The 18,608-nt window shown below is 37.0% G+C and overlaps 1 protein-coding gene across 40 annotated transcripts in view; it reads left to right on the top strand.

Annotated features, from left to right (window-relative positions):
• Positions 1-18,608, top strand: part of ATRX (ATRX chromatin remodeler) — a 316,685-nt gene that overhangs the window by 254,005 nt on the left and 44,072 nt on the right. For all 40 annotated transcript variants that reach the window (XM_078363312.1, XM_078363309.1, XM_078363298.1 and 37 more), the window contains 2 exons: positions 10,807-10,984; positions 12,348-12,542. In XM_078363312.1, the coding sequence (XP_078219438.1) occupies positions 10,807-10,984; positions 12,348-12,542 (373 nt within the window). The remainder of the gene's footprint in view (positions 1-10,806; positions 10,985-12,347; positions 12,543-18,608) is intronic.

The following is an 18,608-nucleotide window of genomic DNA, read 5'->3' as shown; positions in this document are numbered from 1 at the left end:
TTGGCTCTCTTTAAGTCTGTTATTGGTGTATAGGAATGCTTGTGATTTTTGCACATTGATTTTGTATCCTGAGACTTTGTTGAATTGGCTTATCAGTTTAAGGAGATTTTGGGCTGAGACAGTGGGGTCTTCTAAATATACAATCATGTTGTCTGCAAATAGAGACAATTTGACCTCTTCCTTTCCTATTTGAATATCCTTTATTTTTTTTTTCTAGGCTAATTACTCTGGCTAGAACTTCCAATACTGTATTGAATAGGAGTGATGAGGGAGGGCATCCTTGTCTCGTGCCAGATTTCAAAGGGAATGCTTCCAGTTTTTGCCTATTCAGGATGATATTAGGTGTCGTAAATAGCTTTTATTATTTTGAGATACGTTCCATCGATACCTAGTTTATTGAGAGTTTTTAGCATAAAGGGCTGTTGAATTTTGTCGAAGGCCTTCTCTGCATCAATTGAGATAATCATGTGGTTTTTGTCTTTGGTTCTGTAAACAGAACCTGATGTGACTGATTATGTTTATAGACTTGCATATGTTAAACCAGCCTTGCATCCCCAGGATGAAGCCTAATTGATTGTGATGGATAAGCTTTTTGATGTACTGTTGCAATCTGTTTGCCAGTATTTTATTGAAGATTTTTGCATCTATGTTCATCATGGATATTGGCCTGAAGTTTTCTTTTCTTGTTGAGTCTCTGCCGGGTTTTGGCATCAGGATGATGTTGGTCACATAAAATGATTTGGGAAGGATTCCCTCTTTTTGTATTGTTTTGAATAGTTTCAGAAGGAATAGTATCAGCTTCTCTTTGTACATCTCATAGAATTCAGCTATGAATCCATCTGGACCTGTGCTTTTTTTGCTTCATAAGATATTAATTTCTGCCTCAGCTTCAGCCCTTGTTATTGGTTTGTTCATGGTTTCAACTTCTTCCTGGTTTAGGCTTGGAAGGGTGCAAGTGTCCATGAATTTATCCCTTTCTTCCAGGTTTACTGGTTTATGTACATAGAGTTGTTTGTAGTAATGTCTGATGGTAATTTGTATTTCTGTGGAATCACTGGCAATATCACCTTTATTGTTTTTTATTGCATCTATTTGATTCTTCGCTCTTTTCTTTTTAATTAATCTGGCTAGCGGTCTCTTTTGTTGATCTTTTCAGAAAAACAGCTCCTGGATATTGATTGTTTTTGAAGGGTTTTTTATGTTTCTATCTCCTTCAGTTCTGCTCTGATTTTAGTTATTTCTTGTCTTCTGTAGCTTTTGCGTTTTTTGATCTTGCTCCTCTAGCTCTTTCAATTTTGATGATAGGGTGTCGATTTTAGATCATTCCTGACTTCTCATGTTGGCATTTATTGCTATAAATTTCTCTCTAGACACTGCTTATAATGTGTCCCAGAGATTCTTGGTACTTTGTGTCTTCTTTCTCGTTGGTTTCAAAGAACATCTCTATTTCTGCCTTCATTTCATTGTTTATCCAGTCAACATTCCGGAGCCAGTTGTTCAGTTTCCATGAAGTTGTGTGATTCTGAGTTAGTTTCTTAATTCTGAGTTTTAATTTGATTTCCCTGTGGTGTGAGAGACTGTTTGTTATGATTTCTGTTATTTTGCATTTGCTGAGGAGATTTACATTTAATTATCTGGTCAATTATAGAGTAGGTGCAATGTGGTGCTGCGAAGAATGTATTTTCTGTGGATTTGAGGTGGAGAGTTCTGTAGATGCCTATTACATCCGTTTGTTCCAGATCTGAGTTCAAGTACTGGGTATCCTTGTTAATTTTCTGTCTCATTGATCCGTCTAATATTGACAGTGGAGTGTTAAAGTCTCCCACTATTACTGTGTGGGAGTCTAAGTCTCTTTGTAGGTTGTTAACTTGCTTTATGTACCTCAGTGTTCTGGTATTGGGTGTTTATATATTTAGAATCTAAGTTAGCACTTCTCCATGCATTGATTCTTTTACCATTATCTAATGCCCTTCTTTGTCTCTTTTGACCTTTGTTGGTTTTTTGCTCTCCATTTGCTAAGTAAATCTTCCTCCATCCCTTTATTTTTAGCCTATGTGTGTTTTTGCATGTGAGATGAGTTTCCTGAATACAACCATAGCGATGGGTCTTGACTTTTTATCCAATTTTCCAGTCTGTGTCTTTTGATTGGGGCATTTAGAACATTTACATTTAAGGTTAATATTGTTATGTGTGCATTTGATCCTGCCATTTTGATGCTAGGTGGATGTTTTGCCTGTTAGTTGATGCATTTTCTTAAGTATGTTGATGGTCTTTACCATTTGGTACATTTTCGGAGTGGCTGGTACTGGTTGTTCCTTTCCATGTTTAGTGTTTCTTTCAGAAGCTCTTGTAAGGCAGGGCTGGTGGTGATGAAATCTCTCAGCCATTGCTTGTCCGTAAAGGATTTTCTTTCTCCTTCGTTTATGATTAGTTTGGCAGGATATAAAATTCTAGGTTGAAAGTTCTTTTCTTTAAGGATGTTGAATATTGGCCACCACTCTCTTCTGGCTTGTAGGGTTTCTGCCAGGAGATCCGCTGTGAGTCTGAAGGGCTTCCCTTTGTGGGTAACCCGGGCTTTCTCTCTGGCTGCCCTTAGCCTTTTTTCCTTCATTTCAGCCCTGGTGAATATGATGGTTATATGCCTTGGGGTTGCTCTTCTTGAGGAGTATCTTTGTGGTGGTCTCTGTATTTCCTTGACTTGAATATTGGCCTGCCTTGTTAGGTTGGGGAAGTTCTCCTGGATAATATCCTGAAGAGTATTTTCCATCTTGGATCCATTCTCCCCATCACATTCAGGTACACCTATCAAACGTAGATTAGGTGTTTTCACATAATCCCATATTTCTTGGATGGTTTGTTCATTTCTTTTCTCTCTGTTCTTGCCTTCTTGTTTTATTTCATTGAGTTGATCTTCAATCTCTGATATCCTTTCTTCTGCTTGGTCGATTTGGCTATTGAAACTTGTGTATTCTTCATGCAGTTCTCATGCTGTGTTTTTCACCTCCATCAAGTCATTTATATTCTTCTCTAAGCTGTTTATTCTAGTTAGCATCTCATCTACTCTTTTTTCTAGGTTCTTAGTTTCTTTGCATCAGGTTAGCATATGTTCTTTTCGCTCTGAGAAGTTTGTTATTACCAACCTTCTGAAGCCTGCTTCTGTCAATTCGTCACACTCATTCTCCATTCAGTTTTGTTCCCTTGATGGTGAGGAGTTGTGTTCCCTTGGAGGAGGAGAAGCGTTCTGGTTTTTGGTGTTTTCATCCTTTTCGTGCTGGTTTCTTTCCATCTTAGTGGTTTTATCTACCTGTGGTCTTTGTAGTTGGTGACTTTATAATGCAGTCTCTCGAGTGGACATCCTTTTTGTTGATGTTCAAGCTATTTCTTTCTGTTTCTTAGTTTTACTTCAAACAGTCAGACCCCTCTGCTGCAGGACTCCTAGAGGTCCACTCCAGACCCTGCTTGCCTGGGGATCACCACGGGGGCTGCAGAACACTAAGGGTTACTGCCAGTTTCTTCTTCTGTTATCTTCATCCCAGAAGGGTACCCGCTAGATGTTGGCCTGAGTTCTTCTTTATGAGGTATCTCTTTGGGTATACGGCGGTTGGGGAGCTGCTTGAGGATACAGTCTTGTGCCTTATAGGAGCTCAAGTGCTGTGATGGGAGCTGCATTTTTCTGTGCAGAGCTGCTGGGCAGGGACCTTTAAGTCTGCTCCAGTGGAACTCATAACTGCCTCCTTTCCCAGGTGCTCTGTCCTAGGAAGGTTGGCTTCATTTATAAGTTCCTGATGTACTGCTGCCTTTTTTCGTAGATGCCGTGTCCTGCACAGAGTAGTCTAGTCACTGTCTGTCAGCAGAGGTGTTGCTGAGCTGCCGCAGGCTCTGTCTAGCTGCTGTGTGAACTGCCTCTATATTGGTGGACTGCATTGGTAGTGGTGGACCCCTTCCCCCCACTGAGCTGGACCGTCCTGGGTCCAGCTTTTCTTGCTGCGGGACTCTCATTCCAGAGTGTTTCAGATTGCTTGCTTTGTGGGGTGGTACACCCCTAGCCAGATCACCTGCTTCTCTGTCTCAGCCCCCTCCCTTTCAGTTGTATGGGTGGCTCTGTCTCCTATGTGTTCCAGACATCAGTTGAAATGGCCACCCAGATTTGTGTGACTTTCTGTGTGCCAACCCATAGCACCCACTGAAACAGCCATGTTGATAACTTGCAGCGCTTTTTGGCCCAGGAATTTCCTGTTCTGCGGGCAGTGAAAACTTGTTTGGGGAAGTGCAGTGAGCACTCACCCTCTGCGTTGTTCTTGCTGGGAATTGTACTCTGGAGCTGTTCCTATTTGGTCTTGGATTTTCCCTTCTCACAGCTGCATTTTTTGCTGTACTGTTTGGTTGGAATTGGGTGGTTATCCTATCATGTTCTGTCTTGCTATGCTACCTCCTTCCTGGTCCCTTGGCTGGAGTGGAGGGTAGGCTTTTCTTGGAGATTTTTTTGATAGTACCTTCTGGAGTTCTTCAGCAACCGACGTAGGATGCATGAGGCAGAAAGAAAGCCTATAATAGCTGGGTTCGGTGGCTCACACCTGTAATCTCAGCATTTTGCGAGGCAGAAGCAGGAGGATCACTTGAGCACAGGAGTTTAAGACCAGTCTGGGCAACTAGTGAGACCCTGTCTCTACAAAAAAAATAAAAATAAAAATTAGCTGGGTGCATTAGTGCATTTCTGCAGTCCCAGCTATTCAGGAGGCTGAGGCGGGAGGAGCGCATGAGCCCTGCAGGTCAAGCTAGAGTGAGCAGTGATCACGCCATTGCACTCCACCATGGGTGAACGATTTAGGACCCTGTCTCAAGAAAAAGAAGATTTTAAAAGTAAAAAGGTATCCCATGAAACTCAGTACCACATTATCCTTTATATCCTGAGGTCCCTACCATTTGCCTCATCCTTCTCATTTTTCAGAGCTGCTTTTGTTCCTTGTATATATACAGAATTTTTAGCTGTACTTGTGGTGAGGAATAGGGAACAGTATGTCTACTCCATTTCTCTAAGTGAAAGTTCAAGATTAAACTTTAAAAATAATTGTCGTATATGGCTTCTGATGAAGAAAAAAGTATGTGTGTGTATGTTTGTGTATATATTCCTGAAAGTGATATTACTGTGTAATAGGCACGTTCATCTTTACCTTATACAGCCAAAACATTTTTACAAATGGTTGTACCAATTTGTGCTCCCACCAGTAGTGTATGTGCATTTAAGTTGTTCTCTGACCTCAACATCACTTGTTGTTTGTCCTTTTTTCTAAAGCTTGTGATGGATATATAGTGGTAATGCTTCAGAGTTTAATTTGCATTTCTCTTGTAACTATTTCCAGTGAATTATAGTGTTTAATTTGGAAGTGAAAACAATAAAATTTTTAGAAGTAATCAACAAAGGTTATTTTCCTGATCTTGTAGTAAGAAGATGGTCATACACAGGGCGCACAAAGTACTAACTATAAAGGGAAAGATTCATAATTTGGACTTCATTAAAATTAAGGACTTCTGTTGACCAAATGTGTGATAGTTAATGTTATATGTCAGTTTGACTGGACCAAGAGATGCCAGTGCAGCTGGTAAAACACTTCTGGATGCATCTGTGAGGGTACCCCTGAAAGGTTATTTGAATTAGTAGACTCAGTAAAGAAGATTGCCCTCATCAATGTGAGTGGGCATCATCCTATCTATTGAGGGCCTGAATAGACCAAAAATGCAGAGGAAAGGCAAATTTGTTCTCTCTCTCTCTCTCTTTGAGCAGGGATATTCATCTTCTCCAGCTCTTGTAGATTGGCAGTCCTGGTTCTTCAGCCTTTATACTGCCCGCACCCACAACCCTACTCCCTGAATCTCAGACCTTCGAACTGGGACCAGGATTTATATAGTTAGCTTCCCTGCTTTTGCAGCTTGTGGACATCACATTGTAGCACTTCTCAGCTTTCATAGTCACAGTGAGGTGAATCCGGTAATATATCTACACACACACACACACACACACACACACACACACAAGTTCTTAACTCCTGTTGATTCTGTTTCTCTGGAATACCCTGACTAATGCAAATGTCATTTCACGTTGAGAGTGTAAAGGCAAGCCATGAAGTTGGAGAAGCCGTTTCCAATATATAGATCCAAAGAAGTGTCGTCCAGGATATATAAAGAACTCTTAAAAATCAATAACTAGACAACCCGTTGGAAAAATGGGCAAAAACTTAAATAGGACTTTATACAAAAGATGATATCCAAATGGCCAATAAATGTATGAAAGCATGATGATCCTTATTAATCATCAGAGAAATGCAAGTTAAAAATGGTTTTGACAAAGATGCAAAAGCAATTAAATGGAGAGAGCATAGCCTTTTCAAAAAATGGTATTGAAACAATTAGACTTTCATAGGCCAAAAACAAACCTTTACTTAAGCCTTTCCCATATTAAAATATAATGAAGTCAAAATAAATCATAAATCTAAATGTAAAACTGTTTTACTTAATAATATATAGAAGATAATCGTCTGCAAGTAGGGTTAGGCAGAGTTCTTAGTCATGATGCCAACGGCATATAATCCATTAAAGAAATCAATAATTGGACTTAATCAAAAATAAAAACTTTTGTCTATGGAAGACTGTTAATGAAAAGACAACTCGCAGACTGGGAGAAATATTTGAAATTTGCATATTTAACAAAGGAATCATCAGAATGTACAAGTAACTCTCAGAAAGAAAACAACCCAGTTAGAAAATGGGCAAAGGACCTGAATTGACATTTTCCTGAAGAAGGCTATGCGTGTCAAATGAGCATATGAAAAGATGGCATCACTAGCCATTAGGGAAATGTAATTTTGGTGAGGCTGGTGGCTCATGCCTATAATCCCAGGGCTTTGGGAGGCGGAGGTGGGAGGATCACTTAAGGCCATGGGTTCAAGACCAGCTTAGGCAACATAGCAAGAATCTGTCTCTATAGAAAATTAAATACAAATAGCTGGACATCGTGGTACATGTCCATAGTTACAGCTACTTAGAGGGCTGAGGCAGGAGGATGACTTGAGCCCAGGAATTTGAGGTTCCAGTGAGCTATGACTGTACCCCTGCACCCCAACCTGGGAGACAGAGTGAGATCCTGTCTCTAAAGAAGAAAGAAAATGTAATTTAAAAGCACATGAGTTGTCACTTTACACCTATCAGCATGGCTAAAATAAAAAATAGTGACAGCATTAAATGGTGCTGAGGATACAAAAGAAACTGGATCTGTCCTACATTATTGGTGGGAACATAAAATGATAAAACCATTCTGGAATACAAATTTGGCAGTTTATAAAAGCAAAACTATACAACTAAACATACTTGTCATATAACCCTCCAATTGCACTCTCAGAAATTTATTCCATAGAATTGTAAACATTTTCACATAAAATCTTAAACACAAATGTTCACAGCAGCTTTTATTTATAATGGCCTCAAACTAGAAACATCCAAATGTTATTTAACATGCGAATGGATGAACAAATTGTGTTATATCTATATAATGGAATACTGCTCAGTGGTAAAAAGGAATGAACTATTGATACTGATCCAAGCAATAACTTAGATGGATCTCATGCTAACTGGAAAATGCCATTCTTGATCTGACAAAAGTGTAATGATAGAGAACAGATCTGTGGTTTACAGGGTTTAGGGTTAGGGGAAGGGTGTGAATAAAAAGAAATAACGGAAGGATTTTTTTTGTGATGATAGGATAGTTCTGTATCCTGCTTTGGTAATGGTTACATGATTCTACATGCATGTCAAAATTTTGTAGAAGTGTACATCAAACAAAAACTGATGAAACCCAAATGAGCTCTGTACCTGAGTTTATACCAACATCAGTTTCCTGGTTTTAACAATGTATTGTTGTTATGTAAGTTGTAGGGTACCATTGGGGGAAAGCCGAGTGAAGGTACATGGGAACTCAACTGCTGTAATTTTTGTGAACCTTAAACTGTTTTTAAAGGTTACAATAAAAACAGAAAGATAGTACCATGAGTTGTCAAGGACCAGAACAACTGGAAGTCTCATATACTGCTGGTGGGAATGTGAACTGGAATAACTATTTTACAGAACTGTTTGTTCAGTTTAACAGTGCATATAAATACTCTATGACTCAGCAATTCCACTCTTAGATATGTACCTGACAGAAATACTTTTATCAAAAGACATGTGGAAGGTGGTTTACAGGAGTACTATGCAAATACTTTATATTTTAATTATATTTGTTTTAAGTATATACTTTAATACTAATACTTAGTATTAAGAATATCTAAAAAATGTACTGGGTAGTTTATCTCAGTATGGACTTAGATATTGAAGTTCTTTAAGGTTTCTTTTGTGTTGTGTGTATGTATGTATGTGTGTTTTTTAGCCTACGTAGTTTATACCATTCTGTAGGCTTGAGTATTTTGTATAGTTCTATGCCATCTTTTGCTTATGTGGAATAGATACTAATAAGTGGAATAATTTTGGAGCAGCATATACCCATAAACCTTCAGGTGTGTCTTCTAATTAAAGATGCTACAGTTTATTCTTTGTAATGAATATGTGTTATAGAGGTATAAAGATGAAACTTGTCATCATAATCCCACTGTCCACAGAGAACCACTATTAACATTATGTGTATGTGTTTTGTTTTTTAATGCATTTGCAATTGTGTTTAGTAAGGCTCTGTGTTCTGCTTTTCTTCCATATAATGTAATATTTTGGATTTTTAATGGTAATATAGCCAGAGTGAAACTTAATTCTCTATGTTATACATATTTTTAAATTTTCAAACTTAGGCTATTATAAAATAACACTGAATATATTTTCTTCAGAATTGGTTAGCTTTTACGATATTTCTATAGTCTGTATTCATAGATGTGTAGTAGCTCCAAATTGACATAAAACATGAATTCAGTATGTCTATTTATTTTATACCATTATTTTTTTAGTATATAATATGATTTGTAAACTAACTTGTTGTAAACTCTTTCTCATCATTTAAATTTAGAATTTCTTTGCATTCTAGTGTATAATGAATGTGTAAATGTAATTAGTATGGCATTTTAGTGACTATTTTTCTTTCATGAGAGAAAAGAAAGACATTTTCATGTTGGTTATTGAGAGCTTATTATATTCCAGGGATTTTGTCACTCTAACACAGCAATAAGCAAATTATTAAATAAATTATTGTACAGTCATCCAGTGAAATACTCTGCAGCTACCAATCATGGTGTTTACCAAGAAATTTGGAGAACTATTCATAATAAATACTGTATATACAGATGCTATCCTGGCTACAAAATTTTAAATGTATATACTTAGAAAAAAGAAACCTATAGGAAATATATCATGATTTGAATGGAGGTTGTTACTGGGGATTGGAACTGAGTAATTTTTTTCCTTAGAGTTGTTTTTATTTTCAAAAAGTGTTTATCAATTTTTTTCAAATTAAATTTTCATTAATGTCAAAGTAATATATTTACATATTTTTAAAAAACAGTTTTACAAGGCTTCAAATAAAAACCAGTCCTGTGACCAAACCTCTTTCTACCTGTGATTTCTACTTTCTGGAGGTAACCAATTTCAACTCTTGGCAATTTGTACTTACTTACATACATACCTCCTTTCTAAAGTGTAAGGTAGGCACAAGCACATGCACACTTTTCCTCATTCGTTTTCCCAATATAATTTTTCATATTTGCCTAAATTAATTTGGAGTGTTTTCTTTATTGTGGCTATGTAAATATTTGTAAGCTACTTCACTACAGTGATTGTTTTTCCTTTTTTTTGTACTTACTATGTTTTGCTGAAGTATTGATTTGTTTTTACCATTTGCATAGTTTTCTATATACCTATCACCAATTCATTTCCAAATTCTCCTGTAGAAATACTATAAATCCTGGCCAGGCATGGTAGCACACACCTGTAATCCCAGCACTTTGGGAGGCTGAGGTAGGTGAATCACCTGAGGTCAGGAGTTCGAAACCAGCCTGGCCAACATGGTAAAACACTTTATCTACTAAAAATACAAAATTTAACCTGGCATGGTGATGCACGCCTGTAATCCCACCTGCTCAGGAGGCTGAGGCAGGAGAATCACTTGAACCTGGGAGGTGGAGGTTACAGTGAGCTGAGATTGCGCCGCTGCACTCCAGCCTGAGAGACAGAGCAAGTCTCTGTCTCAAAAAAAAAAAAAAAAAGACATCTTATTAATCCGTGTGTTTCAACACAACAGATAATCTATCAGTTTCTTTTCTTTTTATTTAGAAACACCCTTCCTGAAGCCCTGTGTCTGTTTTATTGCTACTGTTTTATCTACCTCAATACCTGGCCTCTATCTAACTTCTCTCCTTATTTTCATTATGCTAGATTATAAACGTTGAGTCACCCCTGCATACTTGCCTAATTTTGCATTGTTATTCATTATCATGTACTTAGTGGCCCTAGCGATACCCAATACAATGTGGACTTCCAAGTTATATATAAATTCTCTAAATTTATTCAGAAATCTGTAAATAAAACCTTTACTACATTGTAAATATATGATTATCATTTCATTTTTATTCTTCAATCAGACTATTTTTCAACGATATAATTCCTCCTGGGCATTTATTTGTATTATCAACCTGAATCCTTAGATAATGTCTTACTTTCTTCAGTAAGAAATGAATTCTCTGAACTCCTCATAGTTAAAAAAAAAACTGCCCAAGTATCAAAAAGTCATATTGTAAAGCACTCATTATTGAAGCATTTTTTCTATATTTTCATTTTCAGAGGGCGATTATTCATCATTTCTACTAAAGCAGGATCTCTAGGAATTAATCTGGTAGCTGCTAATCGAGTAATTATATTCGATGCTTCTTGGAATCCATCTTATGACATCCAGAGTATATTCAGAGTTTATCGCTTTGGACAAACTAAGCCTGTTTATGTATATAGGTTCTTAGCTCAGGTAGGTTTATAATTCTCTTTTCCATATTGAAAATTCATGTAAAACTGATAATATTTTAGAGGTATAGAACATATATGTATTACAAAGAGCTAAACGAAGTTGGGAATACCATTTCTGTACATAAAGCAGTGAAAGTCAATTTTGCCCTTTCTTGATTTTCTGTTTTGTAGTATATTCATTTCTGGAATTTCATCTTTCTCAGGTTGAGATTATTTTGCGTGAGTAAACAGATTTAGCAGATGCTACCCAAAGCAGATGCAATCCCGGGGTCTCAACCTGCCTCCAAAATCTGGGCTTCTCAACCAGAGCCTGGGTGGTTTTTTTTTTTTTTTTGGTATATCATTGTTTACTTGGTAGATCCTTGCTTATTTGATCTTCTTTAATAACTAGATATTATTCACAACTTTATATAAACTCTTTATTATTTATATCTTTATTTTTACTTTTTTCTTTTCTTTCTTTTTCTTTTTTTTTTGGGAGAAGGAGTTTAGCTCTTGTTGCCCAGGATGATGGAGTGCAATGGCACAATCTCGGCTCACTGCAACCTCCACCTCCCAGGTTCAAGTGATTCTCCTGCCTCAGCCTCCCAAGTAGCTGGGATTACCTGCATCACCATGCCCTGCTAATTTTTTATTTTTAGTAGAGGCGGGGTTTCTCCATGCTGGTCAGGCTGGTCTTGAACTCCTGACCTCAGGTGATCCGCCCTCCTCGGCCTCCCAAAGTGCCGGGATTACAGGCGTGAGCCACCATGCCTGGCCCTTTACTTTTTTCTTACCTGTTATTTAAGTTTAGAACTTCTTTACATTCTCATTTATCATATAATTTTATTATATTTAATATAATTTATGTATACATTTAATCTAATGTAGTTTATATGTAATGGAATTTATATTAGTCTTCTGTCTTGAAATTATAGAAAATAAGATGATATAAAAAAGCAGTTTATGGTGTTTGTTGATAGCTTATTATATTACATTGAAAAGGAATCAGACTGTTCTCTTGCATTCTAACTTCAACATTTACTTAAATGTTTTCTGTGTGTGCCCCTTTATTTTTGTTTACTCTGGTATCTGCCTGCTATCCTTCTGCTACCGAGTACAGAAATATATAAAGCAACACATGAATGCATTTTGGTCAGATAATATAGAATGATTATCAATAATGTAATTTTATTTGTTATGATATACTATGCTACACAGATGAAATCTTTCATGGATTCAGCAAAATTACTGATGAGTTTTTCTTTATGGCAATATATTACCATGAAGTTTTACCATTTTATATTAAATGATATTTATCCTTGATTAACTTTTATGCTTACGAAATTTAATTTTTTTGTATATTCTTCCTTCTTTTTACTAAGGGCACCATGGAAGATAAGATTTATGATCGGCAAGTAACTAAGCAGTCACTGTCTTTTCGAGTTGTTGATCAGCAGCAGGTTGAGCGTCATTTTACGATGAATGAACTTACTGAACTTTATACTTTTGAGCCAGACTTATTAGATGACCCTAATTCAGAAAAGAAAAAGAAGAGGGATACTCCCATGCTGCCAAAGGTAAACATATTTAGATTATTGACTTAACAAACCAAGTGGACTAAGGGAATTTTACTACTATTATGAAAGTTAGTCATCAGATTAAGGCTATATTTCAGAATTTTTCAAGGAGAATAAATAGATATTTAATGAATTTTTTTTAGAAAATTATAAATGAGAGAGTGCTTGATCAATTCTCCATATATTACCACAAAAAGATAGTATATTCTGAAACACATATTTTATGCAAAATAAAAAGTTCAGCTTTCCAGTAGAGGGCATACACAATTTAAATAATTCTACATAAAATTAAACTGTCTCTTCTTTAACATTCTTTTCTATCATAGAGCAGTTAAGAATCAGCAAATATCCAACAAGTATATGAAAAGGTGCTCAACATCACTAGTCATCAGGGATATGCAAGTCAGAGTCACCATGACATATCATCTCACACCAGTTAGAGTTACTAGTATCAGAAAAACAGAAGATACTAAGCATGTGGAGAAAAGGGAATCTTGGTACATTATTGGTTGGAAAATAAATTGGTACAGTCACTATTGAAAACAGTTTGGAAATTCTTCAGAAAATTAAAAATAAAACTACCATATGGTCCAGCAATCTCACTTCTGGGTATATGTCCAAAGAAATTGAAATCGGGTTGTTAAAGAGATATCTGAACTCTCCTGTTCATTGTATTCATTATTCACAATAGCTAAAACATGGAAGCAACCTAAATGTTCATCAACAGATGAATGGATAAAGAAAATGTGGTATATAGATACAATGGAATATTATTCAGCATTAAAAAGGAAGGGAAAAAAAGGAAGGAAATCCTGCAATATGCAATGGCATGAATGAACTTGGAGGCCATTATGTTAAGTGAAATAAGCTAGACACAGAAGCATGATCACACTTATATGAGGAATCTAAAATAAGTCAAACTTACTGGAGCAGAGAGTAGAACAGTGATTTCTAGGGGCAGGAGAGAGGGGGAAACAGGGAAATATTGGTCAAAGGATGCACAATTTCAGCTGGGCAAGATAATTTAATCCTGGATATCTACTATACAAATATAGTGCCTGTATTTAATAATACTGTACTATATACTTAAAATTTTGCTAAAAGGATAGGTCTTTTAAGTATTATCACAAAAAATAGAGAATGGGAGGAAATTTTTAGATATGAAAGATATGTTTATGATATTGATTATAGTGATGGTTTCAGTGACGTATACTTACCTCCAAATTCATCAAATTGAATATATTAGGCTGGGTGCCCGGTCTCAGGCCTGTAATTTCAGCCCTTTGGGAAGCCAGGGCAGGCACATCGGTAGAGCTTAGGAGTTCAAGATCAGCCTGACCAGCATGGCGAAAGCCTGACTCTACTAAAAATACAAAAATTTTCTGGGAAGGGTGGTGCACACCTGTAATCCCCAGCTACTCTGGAGGCTGAGGCAGGAGAACTGCTCAAATCCAGGAGGCAGAGATTGCAGTGAGCCAAGATCGTGCCACTGCCCTCAGTCTGGGCCACAGAACAAGACTTTGTCTGAAAAAAAATAATTAGGCTGGGCACAATGGTTCACACCTGCAATCCCAGCACTTTGGGAGGCCGAGGCGGGTGGATCACCTGAGGTCAGGAGTTCGAGACCAGCCTGGCCAACATGGTGAAACCCTATCTCTATAAAAATAATAATAGAATACATTACATATTTATAGCTTTGTGAATGTCAAAAAATATGGAGATGTAGCTCTAAATTTAAAAGAATTTTTAATTAAAAACTTTAACTATATAGTTCTTTCCAGGTTGGTAAGGTAAATAGTATCAGTATACCTATTCCACAGATGAAAACATGGACTCTCAGTATGAATGACTCACTCATGGTCACAAGTCAATAATGTGTTTGTTGAATCAGTACTGTAATTCACATTTTCTCACTATAAATTTATTATATTTCTGCTCTAACACATTTCCTGCCGAAGGCAATAATTTTTTATTCATTTATGTTTAAAAAGAATTACCAAATAAGGCAATGTTTCTTGATATTTTTCACTGTCATAAAATAAGACTTTCACATGTGGAAAAGGACCCTTAGAGGCAGTCTAGCAAGGCTATCTTGTTTTATAGATTTGAAAACATAGGGTCAGAAACATTGACTTGCCCACAGTTTTCAGCTAGTAAGTAACAGAGCCAGGAGTAGTGTCTCCATCTATCTTCTGATCTATTGTCCTAAAATGTTACTTAACATTAACATATCAAGTAAAGACCCTTCTAGGTAAAATGGTGATTGCATATTTATTTTATAAAATTTGATATGATGGTAGATGCCATTGTGACCTTTTGAACATAAGAAAAAATTGTATGTTTTCTGATCTAAATAAGGATGTTATGTATTAAAACTTACTCTATTTATGTAAAAGGCCACTTTGGGAGAAATTCTCTTAATGGAGGGGTGCCTTTCCTGTAGTCTTGGTTTCAAGTACAAGCACTTAATATTCTGCGCTACTTTTAAGAGAATTGGGAAACAGCCACCAGGGTATGGTAGCACTATACCAGAGTCACTTTAGTCACTTACAAAAAGCTCAAAAGTATATTAGTTCTTCATTTGGTTGGACACATTTAAAATAAATGGCAATAGAAAGAAATGTTTTATTTATTTTTGTTTTTTAATTGCATTTTAGGTTTTGGGGTACATGTGCAGAACATGCAAGATAGTTGCATAGGTACACACGTGGCAGTGTGATTTGCTGACTTCTCCCCTTCACCCACATCTGGCATTTCTCCCCATGCTATCACTCCCCAACTCCCCCCAACACTGTCCCTCCCCTATTCCCCCAATACACCCCACTGTGTAGTGCTCCCCTCCCTGTGTCCAGTGTTCTCATTGTTAATCACCCGCCTATGAATGAGAACATGCGGTATTTCATTTTCTGTTCTTGTGTCAGTTTGCTGAGAATGATGGTTTTCAGGTTCATCAGTGTCCCTACAAAGGACATAAACTCATCATTTTTGATTGCTGCATAATATTCCATGGTGTATATGTGCCAAAATTTCCCTGTCCAGTCTATCATCGATGGGCATTTGGGTTGGTTCCAGGTCTTTGCTATTGTAAACAGTGCTGCAATGAACATTCGTGTGCATGTGTCCTTATAGTAGAATGATTTATAGTCCTTTGGATATACCCAGTAATGGGATTGCTGGGTCAAATGGAATTTCTATTTCTAGGTCCTTAAGGAATCGCCACACTGTCTTCCACAATGGTTGAACTAATTTTCACTCCCACCAGCAGTGTAAAAGTGTTCCTATTTCTTCACATCCTCTCCAGCATCTGTTGTCTCCAGATTTTTTAATGATTGCCATTCTAACTGGCATGAGATGGCATCTCAATGTAGTTTTGATTTGCATTTCTCTAATGACCAGTGATGATGAGCATTTTTTCATGTTTATTGGCCTCATGTATGTCTTCTTTTGTAAAGTGTCTGTTCATATCCTTTGCCCATTTTTGAATGGGCTTGTTTGTTTTTGTCTTGTAAATCTGTTTTTGTTCTTTGTAAATTCTGGATATCAGCCCTTTGTCAGATGGGTAAACTGCACAAACTTTTCCCCATTCTGTTGGTTGCCGATTCACTCTAATGACTCTTTCTTTTGCTGTGCAGAAGCTGTGGAGTTTGATCAGGTCCCATTTGTCTATTTTGGCTTTTGTTGCCAATGCTTTTGGTGTTTTGTTCATGAAGTCCTTGCCTACTCCTATGTCCTGAATGGTTTTGCCTACATTTTCTTCTAGGGTTTTTATGGTGCCAGGTCTTATGTTTAAGTCTTTAATCCATCTGGAGTTAATTTTAGTGTAAGGTGTCAGGAAGGGTTCCAGTTTCTGCTTTCTGCACATGGCTAGTGAGTTTTTCCAGCACCATTTATTAAACAGGGAATCCTTTACCCCTTGCTTGTTTTTGTCAGGTTTATCCAAGGTTGTATGGTTGTAGATATGTTGTGTTGCCTTTGATGCCTCTGTTCTGTTCCGTTGGTCTATATCTCTGTTTTGGTACCAGTACCATGCTGTTTTGATTACTGTAGCCTTGTAGTATAGTTTGAAATCCGGTAGTGTGATGCCCCCCGCTTTGTTCTTTTGCTTAGAATTGACTTGGCTATGCGGGCTCTCTCTTGGTTCCCCATATGAAGTTCATGGTGGTTTTTTCCAGTTTTGTGAAGAGAGTCAATGGTAGCTTGATGGGGATAGCGTTGATTCTGTTTTGGGCAGTATAGCCATTTTCACGATATTAATTCTTCCTAACCAAGAACATGGAATGCTTCTCCATCTGTTTGTGTCCTCTCTTATTTCATTGAGCAGTGGTTTGTAGTTCTCCTTGAAGAGGTCCTTTACGTTCCTTGTTAGTTGTATTCCAAGGTATTTTATTCTTTTTGTAGCAATTGTGAATGGCAGTTCGTTCTTGATTTGGCTTGCTTTAAGTCTGTTATTGGTGTATAGGAATGCTTGTGATTTTTGCATATCAGTTTCAGGAGTTTTTGGGCTGAGACGATGGGGTCCTCTAGATATAGTATCATATCATCTGCAAACAGAGACAATTTGGCTTCCTCCTTTCCTATTTGAATACAGTTTATTTCTTTTTCTTGCGTGATTGCTCTGGCTAGAACTTCCAGTACTATATTGAATAGGAGTGGTGAGAGAGGGCATTCTTGTCTAGTGCCAGATTTCAAAGGGAAAGCTTCCAGTTTTTGCCCATTCAGTATGATATTGGCTGTTGGTTTGTTGTAAATAGCTTTTATTATTTTGAGATATGTTCCGTCAATACCAAGTTTATTGAGGGTTTTTAGCATAAAGCTGTTGAATTTTTTCAGAGGCCTTCTCTGCATCAATTGAGATAATCATGTGGTTTTTGTTTTTGGTTCTGTTGACGTGGTGAATTACGTTTAGAGACTTGTGTATGTTGAACCAGCCTTGCATCCCTGGGATGAATCCTACTTGATCATGGTGGATAAGCTTTTTGATGTGCTGTTGCAATCGGCTTGCTAGTATTTTATTGAAGATTTTTGCATCTATGTTCATCATGGATATTGGCCTGAAGTTTTCTTTTATTGTTGGGTCTCTGCTGGGTTTTGGTATCAGGATGATGTTGGTCTCATAAAATGATTTGGGAAAGATTCCCTCTTTTTGGATTATTTGGAATAGTTTCAGGAGATATCGTAACAGTTTCTCTGTGTGTCTGGTAGAATTCGGCTGTGAACCCATCTGGACCTGGGCTTTTTTTGTGTGGTAGGCTCTTAATTGCTGCCTCAACTTCAGAACTTGTTATTGGTCTATTCGTGATTTTGACTTCTTCCTGGTTTAGGCTTGGGAGGATGCAAGTGTCCAGGAATTTATCCATTTCTTCCAGGTTTACTAGTTTATGTGCATAGAGTTGTTTGTAATATTCTATGATGATGGTTTGAATTTCTGTGGAATCTGTGGTGGTTTCCCCTTTATCATTTTCTATTGCATTTATTTGGTTATTCACTCTTTTTTTATTATTATTAATCTGGTCTGTGGTCTATTTTCTTTTGTTTTCGAAAACCAGCTCCTGGATTTATTGATTTTTTTGAAGAGTTTTTCGTGTCTCTATCTCCTTCAGTTCTGCTCTGATCTATGTTATTTCTTGCCTTTTGCTAGATTTTGAGTTTTTTTGATGTTGCTCCTCTATCTCTTTCAATTTTGACTATAGGGTGTCAATTTTGGATCTCTCCACCCTTCTCATGTGGGAACATATTGCTATATATTTTCCTCTAGAGACTGGTTTAAATGTGTCCCAGAGATTCTTGTATGTTGTGTCTTCATTCCCATTGGTTTTGAAGAACTTCTTTTTCATTTTTTATCCAGTCAATATTCAAAAGCCAGTTGTTCATTTTCCATGAAGCTGTGCAGTTCTGAGTCAGTTTCTGAATTCTGAGTTCTAACTTGATTGCACTGTGGTCTGAGAGACTGTTATGATTTCAGTTGTTTTGCATTTGCTGAGGAGTGATTTACTTCCAATTATGTGGTCACTTTTCAAGCAGGTGTGATGTGGTGCTGAGAAGAATGTATATTCTGTGGATTTGGGG

This window comes from Callithrix jacchus, chromosome X (assembly GCF_049354715.1).
Source record: "Callithrix jacchus isolate 240 chromosome X, calJac240_pri, whole genome shotgun sequence".
Lineage (NCBI taxonomy): Eukaryota > Metazoa > Chordata > Mammalia > Primates > Cebidae > Callithrix > Callithrix jacchus.
The sequence above is the reverse complement of the archived record's forward strand: the minus strand, read 5'-3'. Positions and strand labels throughout refer to the sequence as shown.